The sequence below is a fragment of the Leuciscus leuciscus genome (assembly GCF_965113295.1).
Source record: "Leuciscus leuciscus genome assembly, chromosome: 20".
In the NCBI taxonomy this organism is placed as follows: Eukaryota; Metazoa; Chordata; class Actinopteri; order Cypriniformes; family Leuciscidae; genus Leuciscus; species Leuciscus leuciscus.
The window spans coordinates 11,927,997-11,946,841 of NC_138744.1; the positions used below are offsets into that span (position 1 = coordinate 11,927,997).

At 40.0% G+C, this 18,845-nt stretch overlaps 1 protein-coding gene across 5 annotated transcripts; it reads right to left on the reverse strand.

The window, feature by feature from the left end:
- Positions 1–621: 621 nt before the first annotated feature.
- atn1 (atrophin 1) lies at positions 622–17,752 on the reverse strand. Of its 5 annotated transcripts, none has more exons than XM_082148800.1 (10): positions 14,590–17,752; positions 11,095–11,238; positions 10,448–10,549; positions 9,996–10,115; positions 7,192–9,884; positions 6,302–6,518; positions 4,442–5,930; positions 2,773–2,916; positions 2,504–2,684; positions 622–1,412 (listed from the first exon to the last, which is right to left on the reverse strand). In XM_082148800.1, exons 2-10 carry the CDS (start codon positions 11,119–11,121, stop codon positions 1,379–1,381), a joined length of 5,007 nt encoding a protein of 1,668 aa, XP_082004926.1. In that variant the 5' UTR covers positions 11,122–11,238; positions 14,590–17,752; the 3' UTR covers positions 622–1,378. The 5 variants fall into 5 exon arrangements, with proteins under 5 accessions (XP_082004926.1, XP_082004930.1, XP_082004927.1 ...); XM_082148804.1 differs by having other exon boundaries at positions 4,442–5,927; positions 9,996–10,112; positions 14,590–16,792; XM_082148801.1 differs by having other exon boundaries at positions 9,996–10,112; positions 14,590–16,792.
- Positions 17,753–18,845: the final 1,093 nt, after the last annotated feature.

The window sequence follows — 18,845 nt, forward strand, 5'->3', positions numbered from 1 at the left end:
GCATTTTTGTATCAGTGCTTTTCTGGGAAGAAGTCACTTTTAGTCAGGGTAAGGCTTAAAGCTGAATAACTGCATAACATTTCTCCTTTATAAACAACTCTGTTGCCTGTCTTGCGTTCTATTCCTCCCACACTCACTGACTGCCGCTCACTGCAGCGTTACGAGTCTGTCTCACGCTTGCTGCATGTGTCTCTTATTAGCCACACTTATGCAATTCCTTATGTGTATGCGGCGAGGGAAACAGAACAGAGAGAGACAAGAGCTTCCTAAGGGATGCAATATATTTTTTTAGTGTTTAGAAAAGGCCTGTTCTTTTACTACAGTGGCTTGGCTCTCTGTGGCTGATACTGCAACTTCCCATAATGTACAAAACAGGAACAGGAAACCATACATTGGGTTTGCGTCACCAAACAACAGCACTGGTTAAGACAAATGAAATGACAATGTAACAATATTAAACGAGAAGGCTATACTTTCAATGATACTTTCATGTCAGTTGTTACAATTTCAATTTTGGACGAGGTAAAATACCCTAATTTCATTATGAACAACTTATAAATCAAGTTTAAACATAAATGTCTCACACAGACACAAATAAAAGGAAACATTAAACTGCACACATAAAGAAATGGTATTTTATTTCCAGATTTTTCTTTTTCATTATTTTTTATCTTGCATTTCCCCCCCACAAGGTAAATTCAACATAAAAAATTAAAAATAAACAGCGGTACCATGAAAATGTAAAAAAATAATAAAAAATAATGTTTATATAATCATATAATTATTAACTAACAAACAAACAAACAACATTAATAATTTTAATAAGAACACGATAAAGAAACATTATGAAGGTAAGCTGTTTATCTCATGCACCCTTTCATAAACACTCTTTCAGAGTGGTAATGTTTTCCAAAAACAAACAAACAAATAAAAACAGATCAATAATTTTAGCCCATTGGGCTTTTTGTATCTAGCTACATGCAAAGACATAAAAGTGAACTTGATTTTTACACATTTTCTCTGGCATAATGTACATAGACTGAACCCCAGCCTAAATGCCTCTGCCTGGTGTTATGAAACAACACAGCGAGAAATCCTCCGGGCGGGACGCTTGGGAATATCCATTCAGTGCCACAGTATCTAGGCTGCGTGCCAGAGTTATACATCTCACCTTTTTGGAATATACACATTGTTTGTTACTCCTGTATTAAGGTTAGTTCAGATTGAATGATATGTGTTCTGATGTCACATCCAAACTTGAATCCATATGTTGTCTTTCAGTGCTGAAATTTTGAAATGATTGTTTTATTGTTTTATTTATTTTTTATTTGCACTTCATCCCTTCTTCATTTTCTTGTCTTCAAGTCCTCTGTTTTTCTCACAGCGTTTTGTCACTCTCTTTCTTTAGGTGGCTGCAATGGAGGGAAAAGGTTATATCAGGTCAATGATGAAAGAACGAAAAGACTGCAATGTAGTTTTCAAATTTGCAATTTTGTGTGGGGACGGGTGACTCATGCCTAGAGCATTGATGATTTTGATACTGACAAATATTTTAAAACTGACAAAAATATTGGCCTTAAGTGTTAATGTGGAATAATATTTTATACACAAAAGTAAAAAATGATGGCTTTCAAATATAATGCTAAATTTCAATAATAAACCATTAATTCCCCTAAATGTAATAAAATATAATAAAATAAAATGTAAATGGGGGCATTGCTATAAAACTCTATCCAGCTGACTTTTCCCATTTATTTTTTTCCACAGGGATTTCAAAAAGTTCCTCAATATTGAGTTATAAACCATGAACCAAACCATCCAGCTCCAAGATGAATCACAACTTTACAAACTTTGATTTGCATCACAATATTACTTAAAAAAGACAAAAGGTACAAGATCGAGTATTTGACATTATTATTATATATTATGAACTACATTGTCCAGTTTATGAACTGGAAATTGAACTACAGAGCCCATGAGACATTGCTAATGAAAAACATCATGGTACAATATAAAATGGTTGAATTAGTCTCTGATTTTTAGTATGATGTTGTTTTAATGCCAAATGCTCAAATGTATAAGTTGTTTTATAGTTTTGGGAGACTCGATTAAATCATTGCATTTGTTCACTACTGATCTATTTTTGGGCAGTTCTCTTTTATATGGTAACAGAAATATCTTTACCAGGTGAATGCAAGGATCTCTCTTTAGGATTATGGGTGGAGTAGTTATTCACCGGAATTTGGATATAAAAAAAAAATACAGAAATCTCGCTGACTTGTGGCTTCCGCAGAAGCATGCACTATCGTTTAATCTCAGAGCTCATGGTAGGCCTGTCTTTAAAGGGTTAAACGTTATAGTTAAAAATCTATTTCTCTATGAAAAAAAAATGAATGCGATTTTCACAGGTATCAACATTAGTGATACAGTTGAAAAAACTGGTATCGCCTATTGCTAGTGTTGTTCATTCACATCTATGTACAATATACATATTTGCACTCACCTGTAGTACTCGTCCTGTGCAAGGGAGTGATGATGGTGGTGGTGGATCCACTGCTGTTCCAGGGCGAGCCTCTGGAACTGAATCTCGGCACTCTGAGCCTGCTGCATTGCCTGGAGCTGGTGTGCTGCAGACATTGACCCACCCAGAGACGAGGACTGGGGCATCTCACGGAAAGGACCACCTGTACACAACATGCAAGCAAATGCAGAAATCATGTAACACAGAGAAAGATAAAATGCATCGCAACAGAACATCATTACACCTCTTACCAAAGAGCTGCTGTCGAAGCACCTCGCTGTCAGTGAGGGATTGTGCCAGAATGGGAGGCCCAAGAGCAGCCCCTGGGTACGGCAGACGGGCCAGGGGAGACCCTGATGCCAGCGGATCCATCAGGGGGTGTACCCCTCCCGCGGCTGCCACCCAAATACGTAACAAAACAAAAGTGGGAAATTTAATAAGAGTAGCAGATTTTCCCAATGGCACTGTAGTTAAAAATGCTTGTTGTGTACAGGAACAGTGCTGCCATTATTCTTGGCATTCGTAACCCATTTTACTTCTTTAACCTGGCGTATTTCCGAATGAAACTGGACATTTCAGCCGACAGTAATTGTATTTGTTACAGAAGTGCTGCTTTTGTGATGCTGACAGCATAAATGTTACATATCTTAAAGGGAGAGTTGACTCAAAAATGAACATTTTATTTAATTTACTCACCTTCATGTTGTTCCAGATCTAGATCACTTTTTTTAACTGTTTTGTCCACACAAAAAATAATGGGGTACCACTGGAGCCTACTACACTTCATTGTATGGACTAAAAAGTACTTGAGACATTTTTTAAATGATCATATTTTGTGTACCACAGAAGAAAGAATTTGATATACTGTAGATCTAGAAAGTGACAAGGGAGAGTAAATTACATAATTTTTAAATAACTATCAATTTAATGTATTCCCTTTAATTGCTGCTAAATACATTATTAACACTAAGCAAAATTAGATAAACACTCGTCAAGTGGGTAATTGTAGCCATTTAACATATATGAAATTGTTTAAGTAGTTTATTTTGTTGTAGTCACATTTTTCACAAGGTGACAAAAATGGTATGTCATTTTCAGTGATAATATTTTAGTTGATGAAAATGTGCCAAATTAAACTAAATATTGAATATATTGTATAGAAACATGTATCAACATTTAACAAAAATATGTGAATATTTGTCCACTGTTAATATATTGTGTGTTTTTTCTTCGTCATATTTTGTGTCTGGTTTAATCTTTTAATCTGGTTAATTATCTTCTCATGATGCAAATTTTTTAGCTCGTCTTTGTTATTTGTTGAAAATCCAAAAATATTTCAACAAACACTTTCGACAGTTAACACTGTTTGAACGCAATCAGTTACAGGTGGTCTAGTCCAGTGGTTCTCAAACCTGTCCTGGGGACCCCCCACTGCTTCACCTTTTGTGTGTCTCTCTCATCAGACACACCCTATTCAAGTCTTGCGGTGCGTCCCCATTCGCATACTATCCGCCCTAAATAGTATTCGAAAATAGAATTAGCACGTCCCAAATCGTAGTATGTTGAAATGAGTATTCCAAAGATACCCGGATGGTCTACTTCTTCCGGTCAGAATCCGAAGTGCAGATCCGTGAACACTCTAACGGCTAATATTTACCACAACCCATTGCGCGTTGGACGACGATTCGATTAGAACTACAAACACGAGTGAAAAGTGTTAAACTACAGATCTGGTGTGTTAGGTGAGGGAGACATGCAAAATGTGCAGTGGCCCACAGGACAGGTTTGAGAACCACTGTACTCTAGTCAACCACCTTGACCCATTCCTAATAGTGACAGAATCATATTTTGAATTTGCTGAAATGTTTATGCTGTAATACAGAGTACTGTGTAAAGTGTGAGTGTCTGTATGGTGAATACCTGTGTCCTGCTGGTGCAGATGTAGGTGAGAGTGAATGTGTGAATGCTGGTGATGATGAGGAGTCACGTTCAGCATCTGTAGCCGGCCGAGAGAATCTCCTCCTCCTGTGCCTCCTGCAGCAGCCGTGCCTCCTCCTGCTGCTCCTCCACCTGTCCCTGCCCTTTCCCTGTCCCTCTCTCGCTCCCTCTCTGCGGCTGGTATCGCTCTCTCTCTCTCCACGCTCCTTGCACGTTCAGTGCTGGGAGGAGTGCGAACGGGGGTGGGATATCGTTCTGAAGGCGGAGCCTGGGTTGGGAGGGATGGGGGCTGACAGGAAGGGTGTGTATTTGGAAAGGTAGAGTGTGGAGAGGGGTGATTAAGAGATGAGGCTGTTGGAGGAGGAGGAGGTGGTGGTGGTGGTGGGGGAGGAGGTTGAGGGGGAGGGGCGGGGGCTGCTGGTGTCACTGGGGCTACGGCAGGAGCCTGGTGGGTGGGGAGTGAGGCTGGGAGAATAGAGTTGGGTGGGACTGACAGAGGTGGAGGGACGGGATTTGGATTCCTAGCTGCTGCAGCTAAAGCTTGAGGGGGTGGCGCAGGAGGTGGAGTTGTACCATAAAGGGCAACCTCACTACCAGGAGGCCCGCCTCCAGCTCCACCCCCTAGCAGCAAGGAGTGTGAGTGTGCGTGCGAATGTGCGTGTGACAAAGCTATTGCCGGGTCGGCTAAGGCTCCAGCTGTGTAGACACGCTCCTCGCTCTTAAACTCAAATCCTGGCTTCACACGCTCTCTTTGAGCTGCTACAGCATGAGGGAATCCCATTCCTCCAAGCCCCGCCCCAGCCAACCCCCCTGGCCCGGGACCATGCCCTGGGTGGGCAGGGCCTCCCTCCAGCCCGCCCCCATACAAAAAGCCCAGAATGGCAGCAGCCGTGGCAGCGTCGGCTGGAAGGTGGTGGGGGTGTGCGAGGGCTGGGTTTTGGAATTGGGACAGGAAAAATGAAGGGTGCACATGGGGATGAGCATGAGCATGTGCGTGAGCATGAGCGTGCGTATGCGCATGTGGGTGAGGGTGGTGGTGAAGGTGGGGATGGTGTGCCTGTGCCCGGCTGACAGCGCCCAACGGAGACATGGCGTGAGGACGGGCATACTCACTCAGGGTTCTGAGGGCTGGGGTATCAGGGCCCAAGTATGGACCCCCAAGCCCGATGCCAAGAGCACCCTGAGGGCCTCCGATAACTTGAGAGCCCCCTGCCATGGAAGGGAGAAGAAGAGAATGAGGAATGCTGTGAGAGAGAGAGGGATGCAAATGATGAGAGGGGTGAATGGAGTGGGGGTGTGAGGCATGGTGGGCATGGTGGTGCTGTGGATGGACTGCTGGGTGCGAAGGGTTCACAGAGGATGAGGAAGATGAAGGGTCTAGAAGGATGGAGGATGAAGAAGGAAAGAAGAGTGAAGAGCCCTGGCGTGCGCCTGCAGCTCCTAACCCTGCACTTGCGCCACTGTCCTTCTGCTGAAAAAAAGAGAAAAATGTTTGTAAAGAACCTAACAAGTAATGTGTAAATAATCTAATAACTACAAGGAAAACACAAACTCCACTGCCACGACAAGAACTTTTTTTTGGCCATATTTTGTGGTGGGAAAACATTTCCCCCTCTGAGTAAAGTTTTTTAACTTACTCAACTGGCAAATCGTTTTGTTTTTTTAAACAAAAACCTCACTAAATGGCTAGATTTCTATGAAAACAAGTCAGAATATCACATGTACATTAGCTTCTGAATTAAATGCATCTATAATGTTAATGTTAAAACTAGATACAAGACTAGATAAAAATAATAAGATTTTCTTTGCAGTGCTTCGAATATACTTCATTGTCTTTTTTACCTGCAGATGTCTGTCCAGGTCTCTCTCCCTCTCCTTTTCTCTCTCTCGTTCCCGCTCTTTCTCTCGCAGGTCTCTCGCTCGCTGTTCGACCTCTCTACGAGCACGTTCTATTGCCTCATTTCTCTTCTTCCAAAGCTTAGAACCATCAAGCGGAACAAATAGAACGTCACTACGGGCACAAGAGTTCCCACTGCCCCGGTCAAGAACCCTGTGGAACCTGAAAGCAAAGATGTATTATCTTTTCCACAATATATTTATATTATCATGTGGAACCAAATTTTGTATTTTAATAAATGCAATTCATTAAAAAATCTGGTATACAAGAACCCATGCAAACATTGCTGATCTGAATTTAACATTTATTTTAGGTAGGACATCAGGTTATCTCCTAATCCCTTGTGTTTTACTGACAATTTATTATTGCTTTCCATGCAAGTCAAAACCTGTTTTGCACCCAACCAATAGCCATTTGACATAAAAGTGGTGTTGTAAGATTTGCCTTCAATTCTTAAACACAATCATTATAAGTTAGCTTTAATTCCATTAATTGAGAAACAAAATAAGGTTGAAACTACGCAGTTATGTGTAATCAATTGATAAGACATATAGTACATTAACCTAACAATTTTTTTTAGTGTAAGCCTGTGCAAAATAAAATTTGTGCATAATGGAAAAGGTAATCTATATGTAAAAAAATTCAACAAATAATTAAATATCCAATATCGTAAAAAAAAAAAAAGTCTCTAATATCGGCGAATAATATATATGACACCATTATATAGTGCATATCTAAATTTGATATCAATGGCATGATAGTTCTGATCTGTTTGTGTTCGCATTTACATTTTTATGATGTTTTATTAGATTTCATTTTTGTGAGCTGGTCTTACCGAGCTGATTGGCTGGCATGGATTGGAATGTCAACAGGTTTAGGTTCTGGGGAAGGACTTCGGAGAACTGGAGGTGGGCTCTCCAACTCCTCCGTCTCCTCTACTGGCTCCTCCTTGATGACAGGAGGTGGCACTGGGCCAGAAGATGAGTCAGAGTGACCATCTCCTCCAACAGATGTGCTGGGGGTTGAAGCAGTGTTGTTATGGCCGGGGTTACTGAGATGAGGTTGTATTTTAGTGTTTTGAGGGGAGTGCAATAGTGATGGAGTGCTAGTGCTGTTGCTGTTGTTTGGAGCATTGCCACTGGCATTTCCATGGCTACTGTTGCCATGGTAAGAGCTACTGAAAGGAGTATGACTGCTTAAAGTGCCATGGTAAGGAGTAGGTCTGCAACTTGATGTACAAGAGGTGGACACACCTGATGCAGGAAGTGGTACAGAAGGAGCAGAGGTTGATGGAAAAGGAGTAAACCCTCCCATCGGATTGGTTGAGGGACTGAGAAGAGGTGAGAGCGGGGTTGATGGAGTCTGATTGGATGAAGAATATGGGCCCTGTCGAGCATGACTGCCAGGAAGGGATGTTATGGGTGAGGGCTGACCATGTGAACTAGTGGAGGGTGGAGGAGGTAGAGGGGGATAAGTAGTAGAGGGGGGATGCCCATGTCCAGAACCACTTGATGAAGGAGAAATGGATGGAGGGTGACTGCGATTTGAATGAAGAGCAGATGTAGTGTTGTCCTTTTCCCTCTCTCTGTCTCTGTGCTGCATAGGCAACGCTGTCTGTCCAGGATAGTGAGAGTGATGCGGAGGTCCTCCAGGATAATCCCGAGTAAGATTTGGGGCCAATCCAGGTGGGCTCGGGAACTCCCTTGGTACACCAGAAAGTGGGACAGAGGAAGCGGTCGATCCAGGGGGTGGGTAGGGATCCTTTGTCCCTGGAGGAGGGTACTCTCTTAAATAGTGTGGAGGGGGAGGAAGGTCTGCAGCATTGGAGGCTGCTTGGGGAGTATGTCCTTGCAGTGTCTGCTGTACATTTGCATCCATAGGAGAGGGATAGTCTCTACTTGGGGGGATCGAATTGGCAGAGGAGAAAGGAGGATGACCAGAGCTATTTTGTGGTGAACTGGCTGGGTCACGGGTCACCAGGGGCGTTGAAGGTAAAACAGATGATGGAGCACCTACAGGCGGTTGGTTGGCATTACCAGCATAACTATTACTCCCTGTCTCCCTAACCTGGCCTGCTAACTCTCCCCACCTACTGTCCTTGTCTCTTGGATGACATCCTCCCCCTCCAGTGCTTTCAGGTCCAAACTCCCGACCTTGTGCTTGAAGCTGCTGGTTCTGCAAAGGAAATTCCCTCCCAGTTCCACGCTCGCGATCTCTAAACCCTGGTCCATATTCCCGACCACTCGTTGGTCCTGCAGGTCCATCCCGGTTTGAGCCATATTCTCTGCTTTGTCCAGGTATAGAGTTCCCAAAATCCCGGCCCACATTGGAGTTGGGTCCACCACCACCAGAAGTGCTACCACAGATGCTACCGCTGCTGGTGTTTGCATTGCCACTGCTATTACTAGCAGGGAAGTCTCTGTTGCCAAACTCTCTCCCACCCCTCTCCCGCTCAGCCGTAGTGCCATACCTAGGTAGATACTCTTTGTGAGGGTGGGGATGAGGGTGGGATAGGTAAGGTGGGTGGGAGGAGTGTCGGGTGGACGAAGGAGTATTGTACACAGAGGGCAGCTGTTGCTGCACTGGGGGCTGCTGGCTTGGATGTGCATGGTGGTTACCTTGGTAACGTACATATCCCCAGTTGCCAGGACAACTAGAGGGAGGTCCCCCTGACCAGCTGGTAGGAGTGTAATGGTGAGTGTTGGGAGGAGGAGGTTGTTGAGTAACGGTACTAGTTTGTGGAAGCAATGAGGGTGGAACAGACTTATCACCTTTCTCTGGTTTGTCTACTTTATTTTCCCCACCTGGAGCATTCTGCCCCACCTCTAGAGGTTTCAGGGCAGGTGGAGGTGGGAGAGTCGGTGCATGGCTCACATTTGAATTCCCATGAGAAAACTCAGCTCCTCCCACCCCAGGTTTCCCACATTGAGGGCCTGCTTTTGAAGGGATGCGACTGCAAGTGTGTAGCGTCTCTGGACCACCAGGACCTGTATACTCAATTTTGCTCGCAAGTTTGGAATCTACGGGGAAGTACGACTTCCTGTTGCTACTTGTATCACTTACATTGTCCACCCTTCCACAATGAGATGTATAGAGGGATGACGAGGACTTCAAGGAAGACAAATCCCCCTCATTTCCTACCTCACTGTCCCTCTGGTCCTCTGGTCTGCCATCCTCACCCCTCCCTGTGCCTCTCCGGTCTTCTGCTACACATTTTGATGCCCCTCCATCTTTGTTTTTATCACCCTGCTTTGGGGAATCGGGAGAGTCAGATTCAGAATCCAAACTTGCCAAGGGGGAAGCAGAGAGACTCGGAGAAGAGGATCGATTGTCCTGGTCAATGTCCCGACCACTGCTTATGCTGCTGCTACTATTGGCTAAGCTGCCTCCAACTGAGCTCCGACTGCCTTGTGATTGGCCATCCTCATTGTCGCTTTCTCTTGATTGACTGTTGCTTGATGTTGGAGGTGGAGCAGAAGTCGGAGTGTTAGTTGAAAGGGGTGGGGCTGGGGGATTGGAGGAGGAGTCCTGTTGGCAAAATCAAATATCAATATGTATATATATATATATATATATTTATTTATATAAAAAATGTTTTATCTAATGCAATTGTATTCATAGTTTTCATTTGACCAGTACCTGGACTTTCTGTCTTTTGGGCGGAAGCACATGCTCCTCCCCCTCACTTTCTGATGAATCATGACCTTGAGATCGTCGGTTGAAACGTCCAGCAGCCAATTCCTCTCCAGCGGTTCTCTGCTTAATAGTATAATTTGAATCATGATGTGAGACAATTGCATTTTTCTATATAGTATAAAAAAAAATCCCTAGAAGAGAAAGCAAAAATAGCCAACCGAACCTCTTAACATACAATATAGTGTGAAAAATGACTGATCATGAACATTCAGAATAAGATCATCTAAACTTAAAGAGGAGACATAAAATAATTCAGTGACAGGAATGGTAAAAATGAGATGAGGTATACCAAGGATGACATAATCAAAGATGAAGAAACTATGACAATGGAGAAGATCACAAAAATAAATACATAAGAAGAAATAAAGAGGAAGGAAAAATACAAGAATTCTTACTGTTTGCCTTTCGTTGCGCTCTGCTCGAGAGGGGCTGGGGTGCGGACGTCTACCCCTCCTTTCCTCGCTGCCCCCCCTCCTGCGTCCACTGCGAGCGGGCATCTGTGGCAATGCCCAGCATGACCGAGGGAGGGCAAAGACAAACAGAAGAAAGAGAAGGAAAGTAAGACAGCATGACAAAATGATAGCACAAGACAAAGACAAAAAAGGAGGTAAGAACTAAAAGCATAATTTGTTCAAATACTAAGTAGTAAAGGTAACACTTTATTTTACAGCGTCCCTGTTACATATGTTACATGTACTCACTATAGTAATAACATTAAATGATGCATAATTACAAGTAAGTAACCCTCAACCAAATCCTAATCCTACCCTAACCCTATAGTAAGTACATGTAGTTGCTTAATATTACTCAGTACTTAAATATATAATTACACTGTAACAATGACACCTTAAAATAAAGTGTAACTGTAGTAAAATACAATTCTAATGAAGGGGAAATTTACTATGCATATCCATATACTTTGTAATAACACATAAAAGTGCACTTAAATGGTTCTGACTGACTTATTCTATGGCACAAATCAGTAAAGACTTAAATCTACATATAGTCCACATTTGAGGCTGATCTCAAGTAATGCCCTCACCGATTCTTTGTGGGTTCGGGTCTTCATGACTAGCTCTCTATGTGGTCCATTCCTTCCACTCAGCCATTACAGAAAGCGGGAGCGTGACCACAAATGGGATGGTTGGCCTACAGGCTGCCTATCATAGCACTGAATCTTTGAAACCTGGGAGAAACAGAGTGAATACCACTAAAGTCAAAATAAACTTTGCCATAGCATTAATATATTTAATACATATATATCCATTTGTTATCAGATATTTAATCAGTAAAGTTATTAATATCTTGATCTTGCCGGGAAAAAGTAAACTGTCAATTGAATTCCCTTTTGAAGTAATATGAATGGGTGATGAGAGTGGTCCACTGTTCTGCATTAAACTGGCTAAGAGCAAAATTATAATCTAATGTTTTCTGATAAATTTATCATGATAAATGATGAAAAGATCTGTGATTAAACAATCTGTAATGATCATGATATTACTGTTTTATAAACAAACAATTCATTCTACTATTTGCAGTGGGGAAAAGTATTGCTGTACTGAATAAGAATTAAGAAATATATTTTTATGTTGACTGCATGGTACTTCAGAGGGTTTGTGGTACTCTGAAGCTGAGCTTTAGTCATCAATGTTGAATGGAGTTCTGCAAAAATCATCTACTGCAGCCAACATAGGGAGAAGCACTGCTTTCAAGATCAGCAATCTCTAAATGCAAAATGCACAGAAATACATGCTTAATATTTTAACACACTCATACATGTGCATACATAGTCATGAATACAAATGTATTTTATATGTAAAAAAGTGTCACACGAAAAGTTTCATTCACATTTCAGGTGTTAAACGTTAATTCAAACACCCCTTTAATGTCATAGAAACAATCTTAATTTTCTCTGTGCAGAATTCTTACCACTGTCAGAGAGGATATTTTGACTGGAAGGTTCTTTACAGCACACATTTAGTTATTTTTTTCCATCTCTTTCCTGCTTATGATTTCCTTCTCTTGTTTCTAGCCTCACTGACAGCAATGTATTTTTAAATTTTGAGGCCTATTTTTCTGTTTCAATTATAGTCTGATAATATTGGGATAATTCAAACACAATCGCTTAGCAGAGATGCAATAATCCACTGATATATACAATAACATTGATAGTTAACCTCATCACAGTTGAAGTGAATACATTTTTTCTGATTATGAAGCATATGTCTGCCTTTTTAAAACATTTTCAAAAGTTAACCATGAGAAAAAAAAATTTCATGACAAAAGACAAACTGACACACTATATAACTTGCTTGAGAGAGAGAAAAAGATGATAAAATAATTAGTTTTAAAAAAGACATAGCTCCTTTACCAGCCATAGTGTAGTTAAGACGTTAACAAAGTCACAGTATTTCAAGTCAGCCTCTACTCTTTCTCTTACACACACTTCATTTATTGTGAATGAGACTATATATAGCACACTAACAGACTGAGTGAAGCCAGTGAGTGTATTCAGCGCCACCTTCAAAACTGCAAAATGTACATACACCTAAACCACTGAACACAAGAGAAGAACCACAGTGCTGATAAATATTACATATAAACAGATTTACAGGCTACCGACAACCAACACAATGAATACTCAGGCTATCATGACCACAATTAACAAAATACTAATTTGTAAAACAAGAATTAATAGTAGTGCCAAACATACAAAGACTACACCTTGCGCATATCCCATAAATGTAAAATCAGCATATTTGTGATCCAATTACGGTGTACACAAGGTAATATATCCAAATGACAAACAATAAAGGCTGCCAGCACTCTGTCTACAGGTGAAACTTCATTCATCAGGAGTCCATTACCCAAAACTTGGCCAGGCTCCATGCATACCAAAAGCCTTCCACTCTCCCACTGCAAACACATGCATCTAAGGAATCAGCAATACCGTCCCTTACAGTATATACATACAGTCACACACCATATGGCAAGCAGTTTGAACAATTATTCTGTAGACATAACTAGTACCTATTCCATGTTACTAGTACTTGTTTGGCAATTAATAATAATCATTAGGGAATAGTATCTTTTCAGTTTAGTAACTATTCATTAGATACTAGTACTCACTACAATATAATTAGTCACTAGTACATATTCATTACTCTTCTTTTGCTACTAGCCACAATCCCCATTGTAAAGTTACAGAGCCAATTTTACAGCTGTTTCTGGTAATAATGTTTGTTTTTTTGGTCACCGAATTTTATACGGAACAGTAGTTTAGATATCAACTATTCACTTCTGACTAGTATGTATTCCACTTGTGTTTGTAAGTACCGAAATAGATTTGAATATTTACTTTGTTTCAGTTTTACTAGTAGGCTACATGTTTATAAAATATTATAATCTAGTCCATTTTTTTAAATCTCTGTTATTAGTTACAAGGGGTTTTATTTGTCGGTAATGACTAGTAAGAATTGCCCCTTTACAGTGCAATTTTTTTTTTTTTTACAACAAATGTACACTAGGCCTATATTTAATAAATAGGTTCTAGTATGTATTCAGATATAGTACTAGAAAAATAATTAAATTATTTAAATACATACTAACTAACTAGTACCTAATGAATAGCTACTAGTAAACCTGAAATGGGTACCAGCAACAACTGGAATACATACTAGAAACAAAAGAATAGATCCACTGCAGTACTCCACAGAAACCATGGTAAAAAAAATGTTTTTAGCAGTAATAATGGAATAGTTACTTGTCACTGCTAAGATAAATACTAGTAAGTAATGGATAATTACTAGTGCATGTAGTACCTACTACCAAAACTGAAAAAAGATACTGTTCACAATATTTGATTACTTAGCCTACTAGGTAGGCCTACTAGTAATAATAAATAAATAAAAACGGATAGGCAACTAGTTAGTTTTAATGAATAAATGTTATAATGGCTTGCCACACACACACACAACAAATCATACACTCTGTCCCCTTCACATGCACATAAAAATATAATTAGACATAATCAGCTTTGATTTTGAATTCTTTAGCACGCAAATGCACAATGCGAAGAGGTGGGGTGAGTAAGACACCAGAACGTGCATCATCTCTCGGCCACGCACCGCAACGTTCCTTTCTTCCATTCTTCTGCTGCTTGTTATTGATACGCATGCAGAGGCAGTGCACTACTGTACTAACTGGACGACCTCTGGATTACAGTTCTCAGACAATGCACTGCACATTCGATCCTGACAAAACGAGGAGAGGGTCGCAACTCCCCCCCTTTCAGCCTTTTCCTTCTCATATGGGGAAGATTTGGGATCAGAATGGCGAATGGCATTCTTGTCGAGCTCCGTGGAATGTGAGCACTCGAGACCTAAGTGGTTACGCACCCCGATTTGCAATATGATTTTTAGCCCAATATATGTATACGTAAAGCACAACGACGGGTGTGCGAGGAAAGGGGAACCATCTGAACATGTCCAAAGAAGAACGAGTCAAATATAAGCATCCATTTTCTCCCCCTTCTTACCTATAATATCCAGCGATGCGTATCTCCCTTTCTTTCTCTCTCCTGCTGCCGTTCGTACTGTACATTGACCGACACGCGTTCAAACATACAGGCAACTCGATGCACGGAAAGATTTACATTGTTGCGGCTTCGCAAATAACGCAGTGTTTTCCCAGCCGCTCCCCCTGAAATCGGCGCAGAAAACGGGGTGCAGCTGAAGACTGTACAAATTGATGCGTACGTTTGATTCTTCCCCACCCCCTTTTCTTTCTGCCCCTCTCCCGCTCCTCTGTCAAGACGACTTGCACTCTTTTGCAGTCTGTACGGACACAAATCTTCATGGAGGGGTGAGCGAGGGACGCACGACCACTCGAGGGTGAGAAGGGGCGTGATTTTCCTTATTCTTCATGGAAAAGAGGGAAGGTGAGGAAAGGAAAGCAAAGGAAATAGGAAGGATGAAAGATGTCGAGATAAGGGTATTTATTCATTATGTAAATTACTGCTTACTTAATTGTCGATTTACTACACTTCATTAAGGAAATTAACCTAGAACTGCTTGATTAGATAATGGGCGCTAATTAGGCTTTAATTGTAGTACCTTAATGAGGTGGGGGGTGTCATTTCTCCTGCAAAGTTATTATTTGAAATAAGCAATTTTGTTCATTAAAACCTGAGCATCCATGTTTGAGGCTCCCTAAAAAATAAAAAATAAACTACAGATTTCCATAAGTTAAAGTCAACATGAAATCAAAATGGACCCTGTTTACCTTCTTAAAAATACATTCCTGGTCTTAATGTGAACGATGAATCGGCACATATAATTTCAAAGAAGAAAATAGTCCAAATATAATGGCCCAGTTTCACAGACAGAGCTTAGACTAAACTAAGATTGGGCCTGAGTTCAATTATTGGCATTTAAGTAGCTTTTATATAAGTGCCCTAGAATTTTTTATTTTTTTTGCCTACTATATACATCTTGAGACAAAACAATTGCACTGACATATTTTAAGATATGTCAGTGGAAGATGCCTTCAGTTAAAACGTGCATTTTAGACTAGACTATAGTCTAAGACTATAGTAGCTTTGTCTGTGAAACCAGGGTAATGTCTTCCAATGTCATGAAGGCCACATCAGCTATTGGATGATATTAACCAATTAGCTATTTAGGCATTGTTTTAGCAAACCTTCAATCGGTCTGGCTTCATTCTGATATATAACACTGACTTTTCTCCATCCAAGTCCCACCAACATCCATCAAATCTGACAACAATAGTATGGAAAACTGCAATTCTTAAGCCAAAATCATGCATTTAATTTTAATAATAAAAAATTATTATTTTCCCTTACGAGTTCTACCTTTCATATATGTATGAGTGGACCATCTCTGACTTATAAATTCTCACAAGTTACACTTGCAAATATGTCACATTACAGAAGTAAAGTTGAAAATAGCAATTCCCACATGCTTTTAAGGTATCTTTACACTGGCTAGGCTCTAAGGTGGCTCTGTGCCTGCTTCAAATTGTGTGAAGACCAGGTGAAGACGCAATGTCACATAAACAAAATATATTAAAAAAAGGTTCTTTGTCATTGTCATGACGGAGCATATATATATATATATATTGTAATTAATTTCATGTTTCTATATTCATTATATATATATTTTTTTAATTCATAACATTATTTTTTAAATGCATTTATCTTTCCTCTGTGTAGCATTTAACATATAAGTGCACCTTTTTCTGGAATATAAGCCATTTTAGATGCAGATTCTCTATTGCCTTTGCATTGTAAAATGGCATTAGATTAAAAGAGATTTCCCAAATCTGTACTTTCTTGTAAGACTGCAATGGAGTGACCAGTCAAGCGGTCTCTCTCTCTCTCTTTCTCAGACACACACATACACAATTCATCTCCCTCAGTCTCTCTCTCCTGCAGTTTTTTCTTCCCTTTCGAATAGACCTCTGTCCCGGCTCCCATTGTGTTGTAACCATAGAAACCAACCTTGCAGAAGTGCGCATGCGTTATCATGTCTGACGTCAGACTATGAGCGCTCCATCTACTGTTTGAAGCACGAGAGGCTTAGAGTCTGGCTGCAGAGGTACTTTGCATTGATTTACTGTTGCAGGTGTGTAACACAGAGCGGTGTTTACTTAGTCCTACTGGTCGGAGTTTGTTACAGCTCATCATCACACGATTACCATTCAATAAACAACTGGCAAACCTGTGACAGAAAGGAAAAAATATAGTCCACATTAAAAAAACGAAAATTTCATATTAGGCATGTTCATAAATCTGTAGCAACTGATACATTGTACACATCTAATTACCCTATTCATACTTAGTCTATAATTTAGTAATTGGTCTATAAGTGTAACGTTGTAGTAAATAGCCAAATAAAAATTGTAATTTTTTTCTGTTCTGTAGGCTACTGTAAAGTGATTTGAATTAATCTGTTCAGTGAATGATTCAATGATTCATTTATAAAAACAGTCACTTGTTGCCATTTACAGGTGTAATTTACACAATTTCTCTCATTAGGAGAGATGCAGCACAGGCCTGAAGTGGCCCTGATGCAGTGTCTTATGGTTTCAGAATCAGATAGAGCACACGTTGGGTTTCCATGTTGTATGCGGACTTTGGACCTAATGACTTTTATACTGTACAAACTATATTCCAACCCCTAACATACCCATCACAGAAACAAAAGGTTTACCAAGACCACACACAAACAAGTTAAAGGTACACTGTGTAACTTTGCATGCATTTTGCGTAAGAACATTGTTTTGGTTGTGCTTTGGCCCTATGTGACAGTGCGTCCGACTCTCTAACCATTAGGCCACTTATTACGAGCTCTGTCGTGTTATTTTTTTTGCCAGCAGACTCTGCTCTGTTCGGCAGGTGATTCTCCAGAGGTTTGAGATTTAGCTGCTCCATGTCAACCTTTCTCGCTAGTTGTGACAACTAACCTATGCCACTCCCACACCATACATGCGTCAAAGTAGCCGGAGCAACTTTTCTATATTTACAGATATGATGACGCGATGATATGACACAATTTCCTGTGAAAACCAAAAACAGGTCTAAAATATAAACACTCATAGGCTATAACCACAGTGAAACAGGGTACGACAAAAACACATTTGAAAGAAGGATTGATGATGTATTGACTTTTGTTGAATTTTGTTTAAAAAAAACAAAAAAAGGGTACCTTTTAATGGGGACAGCAGTGTTTCAATAGTCTTTTTATAGTCTCCCTTGTATCTGTCCAAGAGCTGATCATACTGACCTTTAGTAGTATGATCAGCAGCAGAGCTTTCTGCAAAAGAGGTATCAAAAATAGAGTTCACAAAAGTAGAAAATTGTGGAATGACAAGAGCAAAGAAATAACCTGCTTATCTGGAGAAGTAAACATCGGCTTGTATCATCAGCACATAATGCTTAAGTTCTGGGTCATAAAGGAAAACTGCTGTGTGTGTGTGTGTGTGTTTACAGCATAGCCTTTACAACCATAACAATACACACATATTTTATTTATAAGTATCTTTAAATGTGTATATGTAAAATATATATACACACACAAATACAGTATTTCATAATATAGTTTTCCCCCTCAAATTATTGAGCTGATAATATCATTTGTAACAAAAAAGTATTGCATTAATGCAAAATAAAACCTTGGACCCTGTATATAGATACATATATAGATGATAAATAGTAGGATTTCTTACCTACTAAGAGAAGAAAACTGAGCAGCCATGTATTACAGCGATTTTCCATGGTTAAGGGGTCTTCTTGCTAAAAATTGGTCAGGAAATGCTCTGATAAAATGTCTGATTCCAGACAAAACAAAGGAATGTTATAGGCTTTAAAACAATACTAGAACATTCACTTTCTTTGCCATGATGTACTAACAAAATAAGTCTATGGGGCAAGGCACTACACTAGGATAAACATTAAAATACACATTATATATACATTTTTTTTAAAAAGAGTTAAACATTTTAACATGAGACATGTTAACAAGTTAAAACCTCATGTCATGACCCTGTAAAGCCATAAGAGAACACACAACATGCACAAAGCATTACGCTTTTAAAGAATAGCTTATAAACCCTTCAAAATGCCGTTCTCCATGAACCCCCCTTTTTAAGTGCATTACTGTAAATATGATTTTTGCTTTTATTTACAACACTGTAAAAAAAATTCTAACCCTCCCAAATCAAAAATTTCAAGTGACCGATAACATCTAAATTTTTCAATTGGCCCAAGTGAAA

What these genes read in the sequence shown, in the direction of transcription:
- atn1 (XM_082148800.1), bottom strand. Translation starts at nt 11,121, where the DNA reads ATGAAGACCCGAACCCACAAAGAATCG. An exon ending in CATGCCAGCCAATCAGCTCG is followed by an intron (nt 6,519 to 7,191) that starts GTAAGACCAGCT and finishes CTTTGCTTTCAG; the next exon opens with GTTCCACAGGGTTCTTGACC. An exon ending in GCACAGGACGAGTACTACAG is followed by an intron (nt 1,413 to 2,503) that starts GTGAGTGCAAAT and finishes CCTCCATTGCAG; the next exon opens with CCACCTAAAGAAAGAGAGTG.